Source organism: Peromyscus californicus, unplaced genomic scaffold, assembly GCF_007827085.1.
Source record: "Peromyscus californicus insignis strain IS unplaced genomic scaffold, ASM782708v3 Scaffold_15__1_contigs__length_86483966, whole genome shotgun sequence".
In the NCBI taxonomy this organism is placed as follows: Eukaryota; Metazoa; Chordata; class Mammalia; order Rodentia; family Cricetidae; genus Peromyscus; species Peromyscus californicus.
Window position 1 is genome coordinate 71,391,596 of NW_026294447.1, and position 21,949 is coordinate 71,413,544.

The 21,949-nt window shown below is 47.0% G+C and overlaps 1 protein-coding gene across 2 annotated transcripts; it reads right to left on the reverse strand.

Annotated features, from left to right (window-relative positions):
* Window positions 1-9,716: 9,716 nt before the first annotated feature.
* Window positions 9,717-18,494, reverse strand: LOC128111116 (acyl-coenzyme A thioesterase 1). Of its 2 annotated transcripts, XM_052739345.1 has the most exons (4): window positions 18,014-18,494; window positions 12,854-13,056; window positions 10,873-10,978; window positions 10,456-10,610 (listed from the first exon to the last, which is right to left on the reverse strand). In XM_052739345.1, the coding sequence occupies exons 1-4, from the start codon at window positions 18,471-18,473 to the stop codon at window positions 10,564-10,566; spliced, it is 816 nt and encodes a 271-aa protein (XP_052595305.1). In that variant the 5' UTR covers window positions 18,474-18,494; the 3' UTR covers window positions 10,456-10,563. The 2 variants fall into 2 exon arrangements, with proteins under 2 accessions (XP_052595304.1, XP_052595305.1); XM_052739344.1 differs by lacking the exon at window positions 10,873-10,978 and having other exon boundaries at window positions 9,717-10,610; window positions 18,014-18,488.
* Window positions 18,495-21,949: the final 3,455 nt, after the last annotated feature.

Below are 21,949 nucleotides of genomic sequence, written 5' to 3' on the forward strand. Positions count from 1 at the left end.
TATGTGTTGATTCTTTGAAACCAAGAGCGTGCATGAGAAGATCTGATAGGAGGGACATTAAGCTTAGAGAAGCACTAACCTCTGCATGATTAAACATAAACTTCACAGCTTCTTCAAAATGCTCCAGCGAGAGGATCTCCAGCTTTGGGGGAGGTTGTCATAGTTATAAAAAGCGGGAGCTATCTCTGGGAAACCCATCCCAGCCAGCCCTGCACTCCAGAAGGCCACCTCCAACTCCAAAATGGTGCACATGGGCCCAGGTTCTGGGGAAGAAACAACAAAAACAAAACTAAACATGACTTCAAAAATGAACAAAAAATAAACAGACTGAAACTCTTTGCAGTGGCATCCAAAGGCATTTGTTACTTTTTAAACGGACAAATTTCCTGCAAGACTTGGGGTCTTCAAATATCTAGAGAGTAGTAGCCTTGGCTAAATTTGTATGTCACTCATTACTCAGAACCTCAGAGCTCCACAGATATTTGCAAAGAATGTTTGTTTGTTTGTTTTTTGACATTGCAAATATTTTGCAAATGAACCATAACAACAAAAACACTGTCTTCCCCTGTCCCGCAAACAGGACAATGCCACCAGCTGCCACTAAGGATGCGCAGCAACCAGAAACGTCACACACTGCTGGCATAATTTTAAAACTATGAATTCTGAAGAGACAGTGCACAGCAGGCTCATGAAGTCAAACCTGTTCTTGTGGCATACTTGCGCACTGTGTTAAAATGTACTGCTGTGACTGGTGTAATAAAAAGCTGAACGACCGATAGCTAGACAGGAGCTATAGGTGAACTTCCAGGGACAGAGAGGACTCTGGGAAGAAGAAGGACGGAGTCTCCAGCCAGATGGAGAGAAAACAGGAGTTGTAAGATGGAAGAGAGGTAATGTCACATGATAGAACATAGGTTAATATAAATGAGTTAATTTAAGTTATAAGAGCCAGTTAGGAACAAGCCTAAGCTATAGGCCAAGATTTCATAATTAAAAAGAAGTCTTATGTCATTATTTGTGTGCTGGTGGCCCAAAGAAAAGTCCTACATATTCTTGTCACGTGATTCAGCAGTCTCACCCTGGTGAGGTATTTACCCAATAGAAATGGAGAACTGTGTTCACATAGCTGGGCAATGGTGGCACACACCTTTAATCCCAGCACTTGAGAGGCAGAGGCAGACAGAACTCTGTGAGTTCGAGGCCAGCCTGGTCTACAGAATGAGCTCCAGGGCAGCCAGGCCTACACAGAGAAACTCTGGCTTGAAAAACAGAAACAAAAGACGACAACGAAAAGAATAGCCCACGAAGCACAAGATGGATAGCACTCTGCGCTAGACCACGATGCTGCGGGGTTCTGGTGCCCCATTCCTCCCTCGGCCCTGTGTGGAGTGTGTGTGCGTGCCTCTTGGCTTTCTTTATCATTTCACCATTTACAGGCATGCTTCAAGCACTCCTACACTGTGAATTTTATATCTCAGCGGATGATACTGGACATGCTCTCCTGGGATTTGATCCTCCGACGCTGCTTTGGAGACTCCTTGTGTTGCTTCTCAGAGCCGTGGTTCCCTTCCTTTGACTGCTGGAGATACGCCTCCCTTTTACTCCACTTGATTTTTGGTGCACATTTGGGCTGCTTCTGTTGAACAACCATAATCCCATGCTCATCTTAGTACAATCTAATCACTTCCCAGAACAACCGAACACTCCGATGTCCTCTGATGCTGTCTTTTCTTCCAGGCCTGACAACAAGTGGTAGGGTTAGATGTCTGAATCTCTTGATGTCACTCTTGATGCTGTGATGTGCAGTTTTATTTCGTAATTCCTTGATCACTAAAGAGGCTAAATAAGTGACCACCCCGCCCCCCAGTTGGCCACTAGCTCTTCATATACGAATACCCAAAAACCTCCGAAGATTTCCTGATGGGAGTGTCTGTCTCCTACTGTAACTGCTGGTCTACACAAACCTAAACAGAGAATGAGGAGAAAGGGCGAAAAATGAGAAACGTATAGATGCTTTTATTCTGTATGTTTGGAGTTCTGGGCTTGCTGCTACCACAGCACTGTGTGGAGGTCAGAGGACTCAAGCTTTGATGGCAGGTCTCTTTACCAGCCCCTCTAGCTGGCACTGGGGTTGCGGGAAGCTGTGTGAAGGGTATCAGAGCCTCTAAGATGTTTTCAAGATTTGTGTAAGTATAAAATTATTTCCACGTCAGAACTTTAGAACACAGCACTCTCTGGGAGTGAGGTCACCACAGGGGATTTTCGGTACTGTCCGTCCGTGTTGCAGGGTTGTTAGAACCTGTCCATCCCAGATCCTTCCTCCTCCACATCCTCAATACTGATTTGCCCAGTGGATGGAGGTTTCTAGGGATTTGGTCGTGATCTTAAGTCTCAATTATACTGAAATTCATGACGATGCTTTTGTTCCAGGTTTCTGGACTTGGGCAGCCAGTGTCTTCACAGGAATACGATATTGAGATATGAAATTGAGGTCCTCTGTCTCTCCCTCTACATAGCCTCATCCTTTGCCCTTAAAGGAGGCCACCGCCATTCAGAGAGGTTAGCTTAAATAGTATGATTTCCCACACAGCCACTGACTGCCTGGGTACAAAGACAGTATCCTGCTGTTGGCTCACTTCCCAGAGCTTTGAACAGAAGTTACCCAGTTGAGAGCGTCCATGAACTTTACCCTACTTCTAACTTACCCCGAATGTTGGGGAGAGTATGAACTTTACCCTACTTCTAAGTCACCCCAAACGTTGGGGAGAGTATGAACTTTACCCTATTAATAACTTACCCGGAAGGTTGGGGAGAGTAACTCTATCAGGTGCTGCCCTGGTGACTTTTTTCACTGATGTAATGTTAGGAAACCACAAGGACATCTGACCAGGTGCCGGGGTCAAGCATTTGTTACAGGAACAGAGTGGAACATTGGCTTACACCTATCTTTGTGGGGAATGGAGTGTCAGTTCTCTTCATTTTAGTGAAGAGTAAACCGCACAATGGACAGCCCACCTCAAGCTGACTTAAAGGCCTCCTTGGATCATTCCTGATTCCCTTGACTGCAGCTTTTCTTACATCTCCCAGAATCAGGCTCCTGGTGACCTCCATGGTCTCATCAAACAGGAACCAGGTTCCTAATTCCCATTCCAGGAGAGAGTCCTGGAAGACTTTCTCTCCTAACTCAGCCTTGTCAGTCTGTCCTTCCGTCTTCATCCTAGTGGTTCACGCCGTCTAGAGCCCCGGGAGGGAGTCGGGCTGTGTGTGGCACTGGATATCCCACACAGTCACTGGGCCTCTTCTCAGTACCAGCCCCTCAGGAGCTCTGGTAGCCTCCACCTGCTCCACCCTCTCCTCCTGGACACTCTGGGGTGACTTATGGAGAGGGACTAAACAAATGTGTTCTTCAGCTTTCTAGTACAGAGCTCCTAGAATGTGGTGTGGGGGACGCTTACTGAATGCTCCCTGTCTGTCCTGGTTTCTTTCAGGAAAGCCCGGACAAACAGCCAGGAGGCACAGTGACTTCATCTCTCAACTTCCCATCCAAAATTTTAAATTTTAAATCTCTCCAGAGAGACCTTCGTCTCACATTATTATGGTTTCCGGCTATTCCAGATCCCACTCCTTTGAGGTTGATCTATAACCATTTGGATCTGTGCATTTACCCAGAGAAAGCTTACATCCTCTCGCCTTACCTTTAGATGAGGCCCCTCTGACCATGAAGCTGTGAAGATGTTCACCTTGAGATGACAGGCAGGAAACAAAAGCCGTGCTACCTTTCCAGTCTTGTCAGTTTGTGGGGAAAAGATCTCATTCCATTTTGACCACTGGCAGAGAGCAATTTTAATCAAGACATTTCCGAGTGAGGTTGCTTGTTCCTTCCTGGGTAATGGCAAAGCTAATCTTTTTTTTAGAGTTCTGGTCCATTTTTCCAAGTATACGCATTTAAAATGTATTCTGATTAACAGGCACAAAATGAGGCAACGTAACGAATTACCTCCTCCGGTTATCTATTAGATGTCATCTTGGTTGTTTCTAAGCTATGGAAATCATGAACAAAGCTCCTATAAACATGATTTTGCATTTGTGTGGACATGAATTTGGGCAAACACCAAGGATTGTGCTTGCTGGATCATACAGTGGCCGTGACAAGCCCACCTCTGAAATGGTTGTACCCATCTGCACTCCTACCAGCAAGGACAGTTTTTATCGTTCATGGTTGTTGGTATTTGGTGTCGTCTGTGTTTTAGATCTGAGCTATTCTAATAGCTGCATAGCTCACGCTAATTTGTAAATGCTCGATCATGTGATGGTCAGCATTGTTTCATATGCTCATCTGCCTTCTCTGTGACTTTGTGAGGTATCTGCCTACACCTTGTACCTAATTTTTAATTGGGCTCTTTCTTCTTTGTTGGGTTTTAAGAGTTAATTATATGTTATAGATCTTTATATATATATATATATGTTATTTATCTTTTCATATGTGTTATATATCTTTTTATATATGTCATATATCTTTTTATATATGTTAGATATCTTTTCATATATGTTATTTATCTTTTTATATATGTTATATATCTTTTTATATATGTTATAGATCTTTAATTACATACTTATTTTACTGTTGTTTTCAGCCTGTTCTCTCTCTCTCTCTCTCTCTCTCTCTCTCTCTCTCTCCATCTCTCTCTCTCCATCTCTCTCTCTCCATCTCTCCCTTTCTCTTTCTTCTCTTTTAAATTTTTTTTTTGCTACTGGCCAGGTGTGCTATCATAGGTGCCTTTAATCCCAGCACTGGGGAGGCAGAGGCAGAGGCAGAGGCAGAGGCAGAGGCAGAGGCAGAGGCAGAGGCAGAGGCAGAGGCGAGGCAGAGGCAGAGGCGAGGCAGAGGCGAGGCAGAGGCGAGGCAGAGGCAGAGGCGAGGCAGAGGCAGAGGCAGAGGCAGAGGCAGAGGCAGAGGCAGAGGCAGAGGCAGAGGCGAGGCAGAGGCAGAGGCAGAGGCAGAGGCAGAGGCGAGGCAGAGGCAGAGGCAGAGGCAGAGGCGAGGCAGAGGCAGAGGCAGAGGCAGAGGCAGAGGCAGAGGCAGAGGCAGAGGCAGAGGCAGAGGCAGAGGCAGAGGCAGAGGCAGAGGCGAGGTAGAGGCAGGCAGATCTCTGTGAGTTTGAGGTCAGCCTGGTCTACAGAGTGATGTACCAGAACACAGCCAGGACTACAGACTGAGAATCTGCCTCCTAAGAATTTGTTACTTTTCCTAAACATTAACTAGTGAGATAAAACAAATAATTATAAACTAGATGAGGCTTTAAAGAACAATAATATGATTGACACCTGGTATTAGGGTTTGGTACCCATCTCTGAAACTCCCATGTGCTCCCCTCTCATCACACTTAGAGGTAAGCACCATCTTCAAATCTGTACTCATTCGGGAACTTCAGTTTGTGCGCTGGCTGGGGGGATGGGGGTGGCTGGGGGGATGGGGGTGGCTGGGGGATGGGGGTGGCTGGGGGGATGGGGATGGCTGGGGGGATGGGGTGGCTGGGGGGGTGGGGGTGGCTGGGGGGATGGGGTGGCTGGGGGGGATGGGGGTGGCTGGAGGGATGGTCCAGCGGCTAAGAGCACATGCTGCTCTTGTAGAAGACTGGAGTTTGGTTCCCAGAGGTCATCAGATGGCTGAGGACCACCTGTAAGTCCATCTGCAAGGAACAGATCTGATGCCCTCTTCTAGCCTCCACAAAGGGGTGGGCGCCCGCGGGCGTGTGCATGCACGAGCGCACACACACACCTCATGTAAAAAAATTTTAAAAATTCCTACCCCTTGATTTTCCTTATAGTTTTACTGTGCCTGACCCCTGGCTTTTTTGGTTTTGCCAGTGATTAAAGCTTACACAGAGAAAAGACTCCCCTTGAACTTAGCCATTTTACATTTACTGGAATTTGAGTTTCATGAATATGTCTAATTTTAAAAAATAATAGCATCTCGGGGCTGGAGAGATGACCCCACAGTTAAGAGCACTTGCTGGTCTTGCAGGGGACCTGGGTTTGGTTCCCAGAACCCAGGTGGTGGCTCACAACCACCTATTACTCCGGCTCCAGGGGACCCGATGTCCTCTTCTGACCCAGCAAGGGCACCAGGTACGCAAACGGCGCACATACATACATGCAGCCAAAACACTGGAGCACACTAAAGTAAATGAAGCTTAACAGAATAAAAGTTACCATTTCTGTACGGTGTGATCTATACAGTACAATTCGTTTCTGTGTACAGTTCAGTGTTTGGCAGACAGCCCTGGAGCTCTTCACCACCAGTGCTAGCTAGTTTTGCAACATTTTCATTATTCAGGAAGAAACTCTGCCTGTTACTAGTCACTTCCCATTCACCCCAAATTCTCTCTGTACCCACACACTTAAAATCATTGATTTGCTTTCTCTCTATATTAGTTTTTTTCTGCATATTTATTATAAAGGCAATGATATAATATGTAATCTTTTGTATCTGGTTTCTGTGACTTATGTAGGTGCTGGGGATCCAAACACTGTATCTCCCCAGCTCCGGGACATACAACTACTATTTTTTGGGGGGCAGGGCAGGGAGACAGGGTCTCACTTTCTATGTAGCTCTGGATGGCCTGGAACACACTATATAGACCAGGCTGGCCTTGAACTATTTGGGTGGACCTACTTTTTAGCTATTATGAACATTTGTTTGTAAGTTTTTATATGGCCACATGTTCTCATTTCTCTTGCATTTATATTAGAACTGGACTAGCTGGGTCATGTGACAAAGCTATACTTAACCTTAGAGAATAATACTAGATCTCAACAACAGTGTGTGGGGGTTGTTTGTCTTTGTAGGAATTCTTTTAATTCTTTTATTTTATGGAGGCTGGAATAATGATTCAGTGGCTAAAAGCATGGACTCCTTTTCCTGATGATCTGGGTTCAATTCCCAGGGCCCCTACAAACATCTGTAACTCCAGTTCCAGAGGATCCAACACACTCTTCTGGCCTCTGTGGGCACTACACACACTTGGTGCAGAGACATACATGCAGGTAAAACAACCATACACATAAAATAGTACAATAAAACAAATTTTAAAAAAGATATATGTGTGAGGGGGGAGAGGGAGAGAGAGGGATGGAGAAAGAAAGAGAAAGGAGAGGGGGGAAAGAGAGAGAGTACTACATCATGGGCGTCGAGGTCAGAGGACAACTTTGTAGAATCAGAATCCTTCCACGTTTTCATGGTTTCCAGGAGTCATGCAGGGATCAAACTCGGGTCACCCAAACTTGCATGTCAAGCACTTTACCTGCTGACCCCTCTCCCCAGACAAGCGATCAAACTTCTTCAATATAATACTGTGATGTACATGTCTGCATTTTAGTCTCCTTGACGGTATGATTGACATGAAGACTTACGTATTAGGCAGACACTTTCTCAAAAGAGAGCTGTTTATTAGCCTGGTACTTAAAGGAAAACAATTTTGTTATCAGTGATGAAATCTGAGATTTCAGGGAAAAAGTAGAATTTAGAAGATCTTGCATGCCCTTACCATCAGCTCCATAGCTTCTGATATATGTGCTAGGTTTTGTGGGTTTGGTTTCTTTTTTGTTTTTTGTTTGTTTTTTTTTTTCCTTTGAGACAGAGTTTCTCTGTGTATCGCTGGTTGTCCTGGAACTCGCTCTGTAGATCAAGCTGGCCTCAAACTCACAAAGATCCACCTGCTCTGCCTGCCAAGTGCTGGGATTAAAGGTGTGTGCCACCACTGCTTGGCTGTTTGTTTTTGTTTGTTTGTTTTTTGTTGTTGCTATAGTTTTGGGGTTTTTTTTTTTGTTTTTCTTTAATGATATCAGTATGTATTTTTTCTCTTAATGAGATCATGAGTGGATATTATTTAATTTGATACCAGATGCAGAGGAAGCAAGATGAGAATGTCATACTAAGAAAGGGTACCAAGCCACGTGGCTAAACATAGGTAAGAATTATGGGTTAATTGAAGTGTAAGAGCTAGTCAGTAATAAGCCTGAGCTAGCGGCCAAGCATTTATAAGTAATATTAAGCCTCCGAGTCACTTATTTGGGAAGTGGCTGCCAGGTATTTGGGAACAGGCAGATGGGAGAGAAACATCTGTTTACAGAAGGAAGGCTCCATACGTAGACAAGGAAATAGAAAAGAATCTGAGCGTGCATTCTGTGCTGGCTGTTGGTTTTTGTTTTGTTTGACAGGAGCCAGGGTTATCTGGGAAGAGGGAGCCTCAGTTGAGAAAAGGCCTGCAACAGATTGCCTGTAGGCAAGTCTGGGAGCATTGTTCTTTTATTAATAACTGATGTGGGAGGAGCCCAGCACTTTGGGTGGTGCCACTACTTGGTCAGGTGGTCCTGGGTAGTTTAAGAAGCAGGCTGAGTGAGCTACGAAGAACAATTCAGTAAGGATGCTCCTCCATGGCTTCTGCTTCGTTCCTGCCTCCAACCAGATTCCTGTACTGACTTCTTTGATAATGAACAGTGCTGTGGAAGTGTAACCCTTTCCTCCCCGAGCTGCTTTTGGTCATGGAGTTTTATCACAGCAATAAAACCTAAGTACACACCTTCCTGTGTTCCTGACCTCCCAATTAACACCAGCAGGTCATGCTCCTTTTCCCAAAATGCTTCTAAGCAATGCACTTTCCGTCACACTGAGCAGTGAAACACACAAGTTTCCATACTGCTTTGAGACTTCATTTCTGAAGGCTCCACTTTTGTTAACTAAGTTTATATGCTTTTCTCCTGACAACCTGTCTTGTTATAAAGACTTATATTATAAAGGCTCAACCATGAATCTAGCACTGGGTAAAGAAATCCTTCCTCCTGTGCTCATATGACCAACAGTTGACTGGTGGATTACTAAATGTGTGGGGACGAGAGCTCTTCCTTACACACATTCTCTTCCTTGCCTCTCAGACAGGATGAAGGCTGACACAACATGGGATTACTAGAATCTCTGTTTCCTCCCCTCGCTGCTCTGTTGCTTCCCGGACTAAATGCTCCTCATCCCCAAGTGTTGTCACGGCATGGAGCTCATATATGAAGGGGATTCTTTTCCCACTGTTGGTTTGCTTTGGAAAATTGATGTTCGTTGCAGGCTGTTTGACCACACTGTGAACCCTGAGACTGCATTATTTACTGGAAAAACCTGCTTCGAGCTGTAGTGTGGCTCAGCCCTAGCACACGTCTTTAATTCAAGAGCAGATGTCATCTGCTTGAATACTGTGAACAGGATGAGATAAAATCAACCATAGGTCAAGAAGCAGAGTGAGCAACCAGTTGACAGGGGGGAAAAGAAAACATAGGGAGTGAGAGGGAGTCAGGAGGACAGAGAGAGAGACACATACAGGAAGTAGAAAATAGGGACATCCAGTTGGAGGAGTTTGGTTTGACACAGCATAGGAGAAAGGCCTCGTTCTGGGACGTCGGCAGAGGAGGAAGGTCAGCCGGGTGCTTTCTCTGCCTCTCTGAACTAGCAGGTTTTCACCCCAGCATCTGGCTTCTGAGTCTTTATTGGCAAAATCAAACAATCTAGATTTTGTTAAAAACAACAGATGTTCTTGTTGGATGTGTGTGCAACAAAAACCTTCTTTTCACTGCTGCCTATACATGTGTTAAGCATCTGAAAAGAAGCCCCCCAGGTCACTCCAAACCCACTTCTTGAAAGGAAGATGATAACAGCAACATTGGCCCAAGAATTGAAGTACATAATTTTTAATGACACAACAGTGTGGCTACTCATGATATTCTTTTGATTCTAGGCACAATTCCTTGAAAAGGTACAGTTTCCATATAACATTTGCCTGATTTCCTACAGCACTTGGGATTGAACCCAGGGACTTACACAAGCCAGTCAGGTACTCTACCACTGAACTACGTTTCCAGCCCTTGAATAAGCACTATATTCAACACTATGTTCAGTTGGAAATAATATTAACTGATATTCTTACAATGTATTTGAACCTTTTCCCCCAAAGCCATTAGAAAATAGGTTGTATTTTGGGAGTCACCCCCTAACTCTTACCACCCAAGTGTTTGTGGAAGAAAGTCTGGAGTTGCTGCCATGCATCCAACTGGGCCATGGCATGAGGCTGAGGCTCCCCTCCAAAGGTGATATTAGCACCCACCAGGAGGTGCATGCCAGCCTTGCACAGTGGGAAGTAAGGGGGCTCAATATAATGCCCCGCTTCCGGGTAGCAGATGACCTGGGGCTTCTCCTTCCCATGGGCCTGTAAGCGTTTGGAGATCTCATTGGCATAGAACTCACTCTTCCAGTTGTGGTCATCCTGACCTACAAGCAACAGGAAGGCCGTGTCTGACCTTTCCACAGGGATGAAGCTCTTCTGTTCTACCAAAGGGCTTTGCAGAGCATCCACAACATCCTGGAGGCCATCTTTGGTCATTCTGACTTGATTTCTCAGGATAGTCACAGGAGGGATAGTCTCATCCTTGTAGTAGATGGTATTCCCAACAGCAGCCACAGAGCCATTAATGATGACAGCAGCTTTGATGCCCTTCAGGAAGGAGGCCATTGCAAGGCCAAGTTCACCCCCTTTGGAAATGCCAAGCACTCCAACTCCTGGACCTTTTACCTGAGAAAAATATAAAAGGATTAAGAGAATTAGTCCAGGAAGAGTATTGAACAGCAAGTAGGCCCAGTTGGAAAGCTCCATGGACCAGGGTCAACATCTGAACTCCTATCTATTGTCAAAACCATTCTAGCAGGAATGAAGCTACTCTAAAAAGACACTTGCACTCCTCCTTCGCCATTAGACTATGGGGACAATGGACCCCAAGAAACTAAGGAAAACAAAAATTCCTGCTGACTGATCTTTATCTGACCCGGGCACCCACCTGGCCCACCAGTCCTGCCACACATCACTGGGGGTTCACTTTCCACGTCTCCAAAGGACCGCCTCACATCCTCTCCTACCTCCTCGGCCTCTTGAGCCCCCACATGCTGCAGTGAGAAAACAGACGCTGTCAGGGGGAATCTCTCATCTTCTCACTCCCCAATCTATCTATTCCCACGGCAGCGCTCGGGTGTCCCACACAATCTCAGCGGCCACCCCTAGTTGTGTTGGGGATGCTGTCCACTCTCTCTCTCTAGGGTTGGCCTCCCACACTTACTTCTGGCCTCCTCTCCTTTCCACTTCTCTCTGCTGGTCCTCCTGAGGTCCTCCCTGCTCTGGGCCTCATCTATTTCCTCACAGCCCTGTGCCCCAGGCCACACTAGTTGTGACTTTGTTCTCTCCCCTGGATCCCTGAGAAACCTGTGGGGAGATGTTTGTTGTACTTTCCTGCTCAGTACCTTCTGAGTGGTTTGGGTTGGCACCATCCCACAAGGACCACCCCTGTCCTGAATCCCAGAGTTCTCTGGGCTATAAGCAAAAGATCTTTTGGCTGACCTCTCATAGAAATCTCTCTCTCGGGATTGGGGATTTAGCTCAGTGGTAGAGCGCTTGCCTAGCAAGCACAAGGCCCTGGGTTCGGTCCTCAGCTCTGGAAAAAAAAGAAGAAATCTCTCTCTCTCTCTCTCTCTCTCTCTCTCTCTCTCTCTCTCTCTCTCTCTCTCTCCTTCCCCTTCTACTCTTCATCCTCCTCACCCCTCCCCTTTGGCAACAGTACCCTTGACCACTGTTAAATATGACTCCTCATTAAAGTCCTAATAATTACATGATCAAATGATGCTTTAATTACTATGAAATTTTCAATTGTCAACTTTACACAATCTAGACTCACCTGGGAAGGGAGTTAACATGAGGAACCTAAGGCTGGGTTGACTTATAGACACACCTTTAAGGGAATTTCTTTCTTCTTCTTTTTTTTAATTTATATTTTATGTATGAGTGATCTGCATGCAAACCTGAGTGCCAGAAGAGGGTATCAGATCCCACTATAGATGGTTGTGAGCCACCATGTGGTTGCTGGGGATTGAACTCAGGACCTCAGGAAGAACAGTCAGTGCTCTTAACCCCTGAACCATCTCTCCAGCCCCTTAAGGGAATTTCTTGAGGTGGGACCACACACCAAGAATGTAGGTGGCACTGTTTCTTGAGCTGGACCCTAGGCTGTATAAAACTGGAAAAAGAGAGCTGAGAATCAGCATGCATGCACTCTTGGCTCTCTGATCCTGATTATGAGTGTGGCATGACCAGTATCTGCCCCGTGACTTCCCTACTTTAATGGACGTGGGCTGGGACCGTGAGTTAAAATAAGTCCTTTCTCTGTGAGTTGCTTTTGTCGGGGTATTTCTATTTTTAATCACAGCAACAAAGATGAAACTGGGTATCTACTTATCTAAGGAGAAAGAGAAGTGCCAAGGCCGTGGAGTGGGAAATGGGCAAAATCTAGTCTCCAACTTCTCTCTAGATGCAGCCTACACTGACTCCACTTCTCCAAGAGCGCCAACGCTTCCAACCACTTGAAGTTCTGCTTATAAAATTATAAAACAAGCAAGGATTACCACCTCAGCCTGTGCCATGCTGAATCTAGAAAGTTCAGAGCACCCTGGTCTCCTGCTGCTGGTTGTCAAGTTCACCCAGTGTTCGCACAAGGGCACAGGGACACGGGGACATGGGGACAGAGACACAGACAGGGACACAGGGACACAGGCAGGAGAGAGCTGCTGAGCACATCATCTGAATGAGCACTGGCTAGGGATGGCCCTACTTTTCTCCTTCCCTTTACTTGTATCAAACCTAGAAACCTCAAGTGGTCTTGGGCTCTTTGTGACATAAAGAGAGAGAGGCTGTCTTCAGTTCCCTCATTCTGTGAAGTCAAGCACACGATGAGGAGATACGACAGGGGCCAATAAAACTTGAGGAGATCTAACCTCAGGGTGGCTAAGCAGGTAGTTCACAGCTTCTTCAAAGTACTCCATGTGCATGGCATCCATGCCCTTGGGGAGGTCATCGTAGTTATAATAAGCCAGAGCCATGACAGCAAAACCCTTCCCAGCCAGCAGACTTGCTCGATACTCCAGAAGGCCACCTCCAACTCCGAAAAGGTCCACGATCCCCGGAAAGGGTCCAGGTTCTGGGAAAGAAACAGAACTAAACATTACTAAGAAGTGTTTGCAGTGGAATTAATAGGCATTTGTTGCTTATGTGAGGATGATAAGGTTTTCAACAGACAGTGAAAAATAGTGGAGGACCTATCCCTCAAGCTCGTAGACAGTAGCCTGGGCTAAATCTATATCCCCTTCTATACCTAAAGTCTCAAAGCTCCATAAGTGTTTACAAAGACATTAGGAGGACATTTAGAAAACAGGAGGAAAAATGTGTGCCACCATGCATGGCCCAGAACACACATATACACACACAAACAACCTTTATAATGACAACAATAAAAATCTGTCCACTTCTGTCCCCCCAAACTGGACAATGCCAACAGCCAGCGAGGATGTGCAGCAACCAGAACCATCACATGATGCTGGTGTCACGGGCGGTGGCTCACAGTTAAACCTATACATAGTCATATAACCCAGTCATTTCCCTCTGAAGGATGAATGAAATGAACGAGAGATGAAATGAAAAACCGTGTTCATACAAGAACACAGTTCAACACAGTATTCAAGTGTTCACAGCAGCTTTATTCATACTCTCCAGACTGTACACAAACCCAAAGTCCTCCAGCCACTGAATGAATACAAACTGTGCTACCTCCAAATAACCAAGCATTGTGAAGAAACAGCAAGGCCTGATGGGTAGAAGACCACATGAATTCCAAATGCTTCTTGCTGAGTGAACGGACATAGACTCAAAGGCTGCATGTTCATTCTGCATGATTTTTGTGTCCTACATATTTTCACCGTTTATAGAAGAGGGTTAGTCTTTCACATGTCCAGTTTAAATAACTCAATGTTATGGTTATTCATGATTTCAAACTGATTGGATCTGGGATCAATAAGACACACCCCTGGGCATTTCCAGAAAGGACTAAGAGAGGAGGAAAGACCCTCCCCCTAGGCAGTCCTGAGGCAGAGGTGTTATTTGCCTGCTCTGTTTGCTGGTAAGTGTAATAGCCCATTGCTGGCATCTTGGCTGACACTGGAAACCCAGATTCTCTGGCGTTCTGGGATGGTTCTCTAGGAATCCTGGAGGCTTTCCTCCTCTGATTGGGATGGCGGAGGCATCCAGCAGGGGGTAAGGACTAACAATTTTGTTCTCAGCCTCTCCAGTGTAAACAGCTGTTGTTGAACTACATAGCCCACAGCTCATCTAATGAATCCCTTTTCACAGTATATATTCACTCTGTCAGTTCGAGTCCTCTAGAGAACCCTGATTTAGCCTCTCAGCAAACACCTGACAGGCACCAGAAAGCCCTACTTTTGCCTGGTCCTTCTGCACACTGTGGGTTTTAGGTACTGATGTCCCTTGGTATCACCCCTCTTACACGTGTGCCTTACGTATTTTGTTTTGATCGAACAAGGCTCTTGCTGTCAAATTGACAGCCCAAGTACAATCCCCAGGACCCTCATGGTGGAAAGTGAGAACTCAGACAAACTGCAAACTATGACTTCCACAGGTGTCCCCCACATGTTCAAATAAATAAACACAGATTTGAGTTTGCCTACTGCATGAATTTTATCTTAATGGATTGAGACTGATGGGAGGCTCCATCTGTGCCTTGGGCATGGGGAGGTGATAAGCACTGTTTAAGTCTGTTAAAAATCAGTGTCAGTGTTGAGGTTGACGTATATAAACTCGATGTTCTGCTGCTGCTGTCCATCTTCCTATAAATGATCAAAGATGTTGGGGGCAGGGCAATCTGATTCCCTAGTCAGCTGCTACAGAACTCTTCTTTACAGTCTTGGCCGCCTTGAACAAAAGGAGTAATGATCTAACAGCCCGCCTACCCTTGTGCCGGCACCAGCCATCTTGAACCCTGCATGAGACTGACCACACAGGGACCAGGGCTGGGCGTGATTGTTGTAGAACATAGGTTACATTTGTTTGTGCGGTGGAACATTGGTTTAATGATGCAAAGATGTGTTGCATTCTTTTATGTTACATTTGTGAAGCTGTTGTTACTGTGCCTGTCTAAAACACCTGATTGATCTAATAAAGAGCTGAACAGCCAATAGCTAGGCAGGAGAAAGGATAGGCGGGGCTGGCAGGCAGAGAGAATAAATAGAAGGAGAAAAAGAGAAGACAGCGGAGCGACAAAAGGAGGTGAGGACTCCAGGGGCCAGCCACCCAGCTGCACAGCAAGCCATGGAGTAAGAAGTAGAGAAAGGGATATAGAAAGGTAAAAGCCCAGAGGCAAAAGATAGGGTAATTTAAGTTGAGAAAAGCTGGCTAGAAACAAGCCAAGCTAAGGCCAGGCATTCATAAGTAAGAATAAAACTCTGTATTTGGGAGCTGGGTGGTGGGCCCCACAAGGAGCAAAAAGTTAAAAAACAAAAGAACAACAAAAAACCCAACCAACAACACAGCAGAAGATGTAGCTGTGGCCAGGGCCCTTGGAAACAACTTGTACCAGACTTTTTGTTATAACCATGTCCACCCTGGTGTGTGTGTGTGTGTGTGTGTGTGTGTGTGTGTGTGTGTGTGTGTGTGTCTGTGTGTGTGTGTGTGTGGAGGGGGCATTTCCCCTGCTAGTCTGGTAGTTGTACCTGAAGGCAAATCTGTGTTTGGTCTAAAACACAAACCTCAGTGATTGATTGTGATCAGCGCTAAGAGGCTAGGCTGTAATTGGTCAAATGATCCTTCCCTAACAGTGTAAGCAGGCTATTCAGCAAGCCCTCTGAGAGATGCTCTTTCTAACGCTGCTTCCCCCGGTGCAGCAACATTAGGCAAAGGCTTCTCTGGAGGGAGTAGGGAGGCAGAGCCAGCGGAAGAGCAGAGGCTGGGACAGCTTAGCACTTAGCAAGTTGTGAAACCACTAAGGTAGGCTGCTGCTCTCACCCCACGGCAGTCCTGTGTGGCGGTGTGTGCCCAACACCTGGCACTCAGTTCCTGAATGGAAACCCCAACTTCCAAGCAGCTGGCAAGTGTGTCAGCCTGGAGCTCCATCTTCTGGGCATAACTCTGGCAAGGGCAGGCTTCCTGAGTTGCCATGGCAGCAGTCACTGTACTGGGGAAAGGGCTCAGGCAGCCGGCCAGCCGAAGAAGCAACCAAACAATTTAAGAGTAGCCAGGGAAAGAAGAAAAGTGGGAATAGAGAGATAACAAGAGAGAGTAGTCGGCTGAGCCTAAAGAACAAAAAAGTTTGGGGGTGGGGGCAGTGCTGATCAGCTGTCAGTCTACAGAGGCTCAGGGTCTTGCCCCTAAGGATGCTAACACTGGCCCTGGCCAGAAGCAAAGGGACCTGATACCTAAGGCCTGAAGGACTGTGACACAAGAGGATGCCACTAATTGCTGCTCCTGCTTCCCACGGCTATGGCTCCCTGCTGCTGAACACTAGGGGGAATGACCAGCGATTGGAGAGCTTGTCTTACCTGTGATTTCAGTTTGGGTCAAACACAAGAAGCGGGTAGCTGTGGGTCAATTATTTTGACTTCTAGAAATGTGCCTCCATTTATTTATCAACTCCATTACTGGGGGGTATTTGGACTATTTCCAAGCAATAAGTTTTCTGGTGTGCACATGTCACAAAATGGTAGAATTACGCATTAATCTACCTAGCTAAAAACTAGTTGCTTCCCAGAATAACTGAATGAACACTCCCACTCTTTCTAAAGGTACTGAGTGACCTTTCCTCCAAGCATTTAACATTAACTGGAAATGTTAGACTTTGAAAGCTTTGTTACTCTTGAAGCTATGCCATATAGTCCATAGTTTTATTTTGCGTTTTGTTGGTTGCTAAAGAGGCCAAATAAGCATCCTTTTATGTAAGACTATGCAATGATCTCCGAGTGCCAGTTGACAGAAAAAGGTCTCCCTCTACTTCAACTGCTAGTTGACATAAATCTTAATGTAGTGTGGGAATGGAAAGAAAAACAATAGAAACAAGAAATATCCCTTGGCCGGGCGGTGGTGGCGCACACTTTTAATCCCAGCACTCAGGAGGCAGAGGCAGGCGGATCTCTGTGAGTTCGAGGCCAGCCTGGGCTACAGAGCTCGCTCTAGGACAGCTAGAGCTACACAGAGAAACCCTGTCTTGAAAAAGAAGAAGAAGAAGGAGAAGAAGAAGAAGGAGGACGAGGAGGAGGAGGAGGAGGAAGAAGAAAAGAAAAGAAAAGAAAGAAAAGAAAGAAAAGAAAAGAAAAGAAAAGAAAAGAAAAGAAAAGAAAAGAAAAGAAAAGAAAAGAAAAGAGAAAGGTCCCTTGTTTTGAAAAGGGGTTTTGTTATGTTGACCAGACTGGCCTGAGCACCAAAGCTCAAGACAGCCTTTTGCTTTGGTGTCCCAACTAGTCAGACTATGATGCACAGCTCAAAACAGATTTAACATTAAAAAGAATAAAGATCGCTATGGTTGCTATGTTTTTTTTTGTTTGTTTGGTTTGGTTTTGGTTTTTCGAGACAGGGTCTCCCTGGGTAGCTTTGCGCCTTTCCTGGAACTCTGTAGCCCAGGCTGGCCTCAAACTCACAGAGATCCACCTGCCTCTGCCTCTCGAGTGCTGGGATTAAAGGCACGTGCCACCACCGCCCAGGTGGTAAGATCGCTATGGTTTTTGAAATAGGGTTTCTCTGTGTATCCCTGTCTGTCCTATAACACACTCTGTAGACCAAGGTGGCCTCGAACTTAAAGATCGGTCTGCCTCTGCCTCCCAAGAGTTGGGATTAAAGGCATGTGCCACCACTGCCCCGTTTATTAGCACTAGTTTTAATGTTATATTACAAGTGTCTTGTCCCTTTCTTTAAAAGGTCTTGTAACTTAGCAGCGGAACGAAGGACCAGCTTCAGGGAAAGAGCATCATCATCACAACAGGCTCCTTCCAGTCCAGTCCTGTCTCTTCCCCTGAGTCCTAGGTCATCCGGAGCTACCTTTCTCTTCACTTGAAATCACAGAGGAACTTTGAGCAAAGGGAAGGTGGGGGGCCGCTCACCTGGGGGCAGGAAGAGCGTGGCGCGCACACGGCCCTCGCGCACGGGCACGCGCCGCACCCCGGGAGCCATGAAGTGACGCTCGTGCACCGCCCGCGCCAGCAGCCGCCCGCCGCCGTCGGGCTCGTGGCCGTCCAGCACCTCCAGCTCCACCACGAAGGGCGTCCGCACGTCGCGCTTGAGCAGGCGCCAGAAAGGCCGTTCGGGCTCCAGGGCCCAGAGCAGCCCCATGGGCTCGAGCCCCGCGAAGCTGCCGCCCAGCGCGGGCGCGCGCGCCAGGTCCAGCCGGCCGTGGGCGTCGGCGCGGTAGCGCGCGTGGGCGCGGAAGAGCGCGCCTTTCTCGTCGCGCAGGGCGGCGCGCAGCGTGACGGGCTGCTCGGGGGCCAGGCCGCGCGCGGCGATGCTCAACGGCTCGTCCCAGCAGCTGCGGCCCGCGGGCTCCAGGCTCAGCGTCGCCGCCATCTCGAGCTGGACCAGATGGGGCGGGTGGCCTGGGACTCCTGGAGAAGTAGTCGCGGGCGGGACGACTCGCTCCACTCCCATTGGTTGGCCTCGGACACAGCCTGCGAGTCGATCTCTGAGACTTCTTTGTGCAAATCCTAGACTCCCAGTTGAGAAGGAGAATGTCTGCTAAGAACAAAGACTCGCCCGGGAAGCCACAAAGTGTGTCTGACTAAGTCAAAGCACAATGACAGCTGAAGCTGAAAAGATTAGAAGCTGCAGTCCCACACTGGAATTCAGGTGGTTCCCAAGGAACAGGCATGGTCCAGGCCCCTCTTAACCCTCAGTCTCTGACCAAGAATTTCCCTCGAAATTTCTTGGTCTCTACATCTCTCTCCAGGGCAGCTCAGTGTTTCTGGGGTCTGACTGTTCTTAGATATTGAGGACCTTTAGAAAGGCACACAGTTTTCTGCAGGCGTTTCACTTGTCTGAAAGGCCTGCTAGGAGTATTAAATAAGAGGACCACGGCTGATACCCTGGGCTTCGTTTGGCCAAGGATCTCACGTCCTGTCCGTGTCAATTTGGATTTCTACCACTGGGTTTCTTTCAGTCTGAGTTCTAGCCAGAAGCAAGTGGTCCACCACACTTGGCAATAGGAGGAAGTTTCACAAAGGGATTACGGCTTTTCACAGAGGCGTGGGAAGGCTGGAAACAAAAAGACACAACCGTGCCGGGTGGTGGTGGCGTCGGCGGCGCACGCCTTTAATCCCAGCACTCGGGAGGCAGAGCCAGGCGGATCTCTGTGAGTTCGAGGCCAGCCTGGGCTACCAAGTGAGTTCCAGGAAAAGGCGTAAAGCTACACAGAGAAACCCTGTCTCTAAAAAACAAAACAAAACAAAACAAAAGAAAAAAAAGACACAACCGTGTTTGATGCAGAACTGTGGTCCCCGATCTAAAGGGAAGAGAGATGACAGGAGCTACCAGCCCTCTGAGCCAGAGGCAAGTGACCTTGGATGGTGCAAAGGTGTGGGTAGATGGAATACTTTGATATCATTCTCCTTTTGTTGGTATCTTGCCAGTCAGTCCCTCTGCTTGGCTGAACCCCGCTCTGCAGCTCAGCCTGGCATACCTGAATAGTGAGCAGCAGCGTGGAGAAGCAAGGGCATACAGGTGGAAGGTATCCGACAAACAGAAGCTCAATAAATATTTGCAAACTGAAAAAGAAGCTATCACATTGGACCCCAGGTTCGGGTTTGGGTGACCTTTCTCCTCGTTCCTGCTGATGAAGCAATTGCTGCTGGGTATTTGGAATACCTGTTTCTACGTGATAGTGGCCTCTCCTTCTGAGAACACTTAGCTTGGGGGGTGGGGGTGGGACAAAAACCTTGCCTGGCTACCCCAGCCGCCAACATAGAATTTAAAATGTGCAGGCAGAATGGAAAACGCAGATTCTCTTCCCCTCCCATGATGCCCAAGAGGGTGTGAAGACACATACAGATGGGGGTGGGGGGAGCGCGCGCGGGGAGGGAATGGGGGTTGGGGGATGGGGGACCAGTGGCCTGCAACTGGCTATTGAAAGCAGCTTCACTGGGAGGTTCTATTCCCAAAAGCTGGAAGATGTAGTTGCTTCGCAGGCCCAGTGTTGAGACTATCATATCTGTAAGGATGTTAGCTGCCACTGAAGGTTCTCTGTGCCCAGGAGAGGTCAGGAAAACCATAGTAATTCTAGTGTAGCTCACTGACTGGAAGTAGCTGTGCTTACTACCCACATATATGATATGCTGTCTCCAGAATTAAACAGAACCATTGTTTTCTGTCCACTTTAGGGTAAGGACGTCATTGGAAAGATAATACCCTTTGCCTGACCTAGTGCTGAATTTCTCTATCTCAGATTAAGGACACTCCCTGACAGATTTTCCTCCGAAGTCCCCTGAATTTGTCCATGGTTAAGTGACACTGGCTTTCAGTTCTGAGTCAGATACGGAAATGCTGAACTGTAGAAATTGTGACATCTGGATCAACCCCATCCCTATGCCGAACTGGGTTTAAGACACTTGTTTATGTCTCACTTGGACAGATTATGATAAATGTGAGGAGTCTTGAAATCGACATCTCTCTTTATCTATCTCTGTCTCTCTCAGCTAACTGGAGCTGCTAATTATGCATGCAGACATAACTTTGGGCTCCTGAGCCTCCAGCCTGCGTCCCCCATGTGCTGGGATTAGAGGGATGCAGCGTCATACCTGGCAGCGAGTTGGAATTTCTTGAGGCTGAACTATCAGGTAATATACTGACTGCCACGTGAGGCAAACTGCTGTGGAAAACCATACGGAGACCAGAGAGATCACACTAGCAGATGTTGGATTAAAACTGCAGGAATCTGCTTTTGGATGAGCATCTGCATTGGCTCCTGTTCCATCGGCCTGAGTGTGTGTATGTCAGCACCAGGCTGCCTTGGTACTGTGACTCCACAGTATGTCTATTTTTAAAATATGTTTTATGTGTTTGGGGGGGTCTTGTTTGTCTGGCTGATTTTTCATGTGTGTGACTGTTTTGCCTGCATCTATGTCTGAGGACCACATGCATACCTGGGGCCCAAGGAGGCCAGAAGGCGGCCTTGGATTCCCCCACAACTGGAGTTACAGATGTGTATGATTACGAGCTGCCTTGTGGGTGCTGGGACTGGGAACCAGGTCCTCTGGAAGAGTTTCTGGTGCCCTTGAGCTCTTCAGCCCCTCCACAATATGTCTTATAATCGTGTATCGCGTGGCTGCTAAGCTTTCCTTTTGTTCATGATCTGGCTATTTGGGACCCTTTGTGCTTCTCTGTGGGTTTTAGGATTGTTTTTTCTACTTGGATGAATAGAGTCATTGTCATCTGATGCAGGTGGCCCTGAGTCTGCAGAGTCCTTTCTGCACCAGCTGTTGTAGCAACAGTAACTCTCTCGGAACCCGTTAACATACGGGACTTTCTGTCTTCCTGGGCCCTCGGGTTTTACCTTCCGTGTGTTTTGTAATGATGATTGCAGAAGTCTTTCCTCCCGCTGCTGCTTCGCTTTACACCTGGGTCAGTCTCACGACTTTATGAATGGGCTGGTTTCCTCATTTTTTCTCCCAGTAATCTCATTATCGATGTATGAAAAAGCTACTGACTGGTGGGCAGGACGGAGCACAGCTGTAATCACAGTGCAGAGCAGAGGAGGCGGGAAGATTAAGCGTTTGGGGCTAAGCCAGGCGGTGGTGGTGCACGCCTTTGATCCCAGCACTTGGAAGGCAGAGACAGGCGGATCTGTGTGAGTTCGAGGGTAGCCTGGTCTACAGTGTGAGTTCCAGGAGAGGCTCCAAAGCTACAGAGAGAAACTTTGTCTTGAAAAACCAAAAAAAAAAAAAAAAAAAAAAAAAAATTTGGGGTTAGCCTGGACCTGGACTACCTGGTTGAGACCTTGTATCAAAAAAGGAACAGTACTGATTTTTGTGCCTTCTTTTTATATCTTGCTG

Excerpts from the sequence above, each read along its gene's own strand:
- LOC128111116 (XM_052739344.1), bottom strand. The coding sequence starts at position 18,473 with ATGGCGGCGACGCTGAGCCTGGAGCCCGCGGGCCGCAGCTGCTGGGAC. Across the intron at positions 13,057-18,013 it reads CACGCTCTTCCTGCCCCCAG|AACCTGGACCCTTTCCGGGG; the intron begins GTGAGCGGCCCC and ends TTTCTTTCCCAG. Across the intron at positions 10,611-12,853 it reads ACCTGCTTAGCCACCCTGAG|GTAAAAGGTCCAGGAGTTGG; the intron begins GTTAGATCTCCT and ends TATTTTTCTCAG.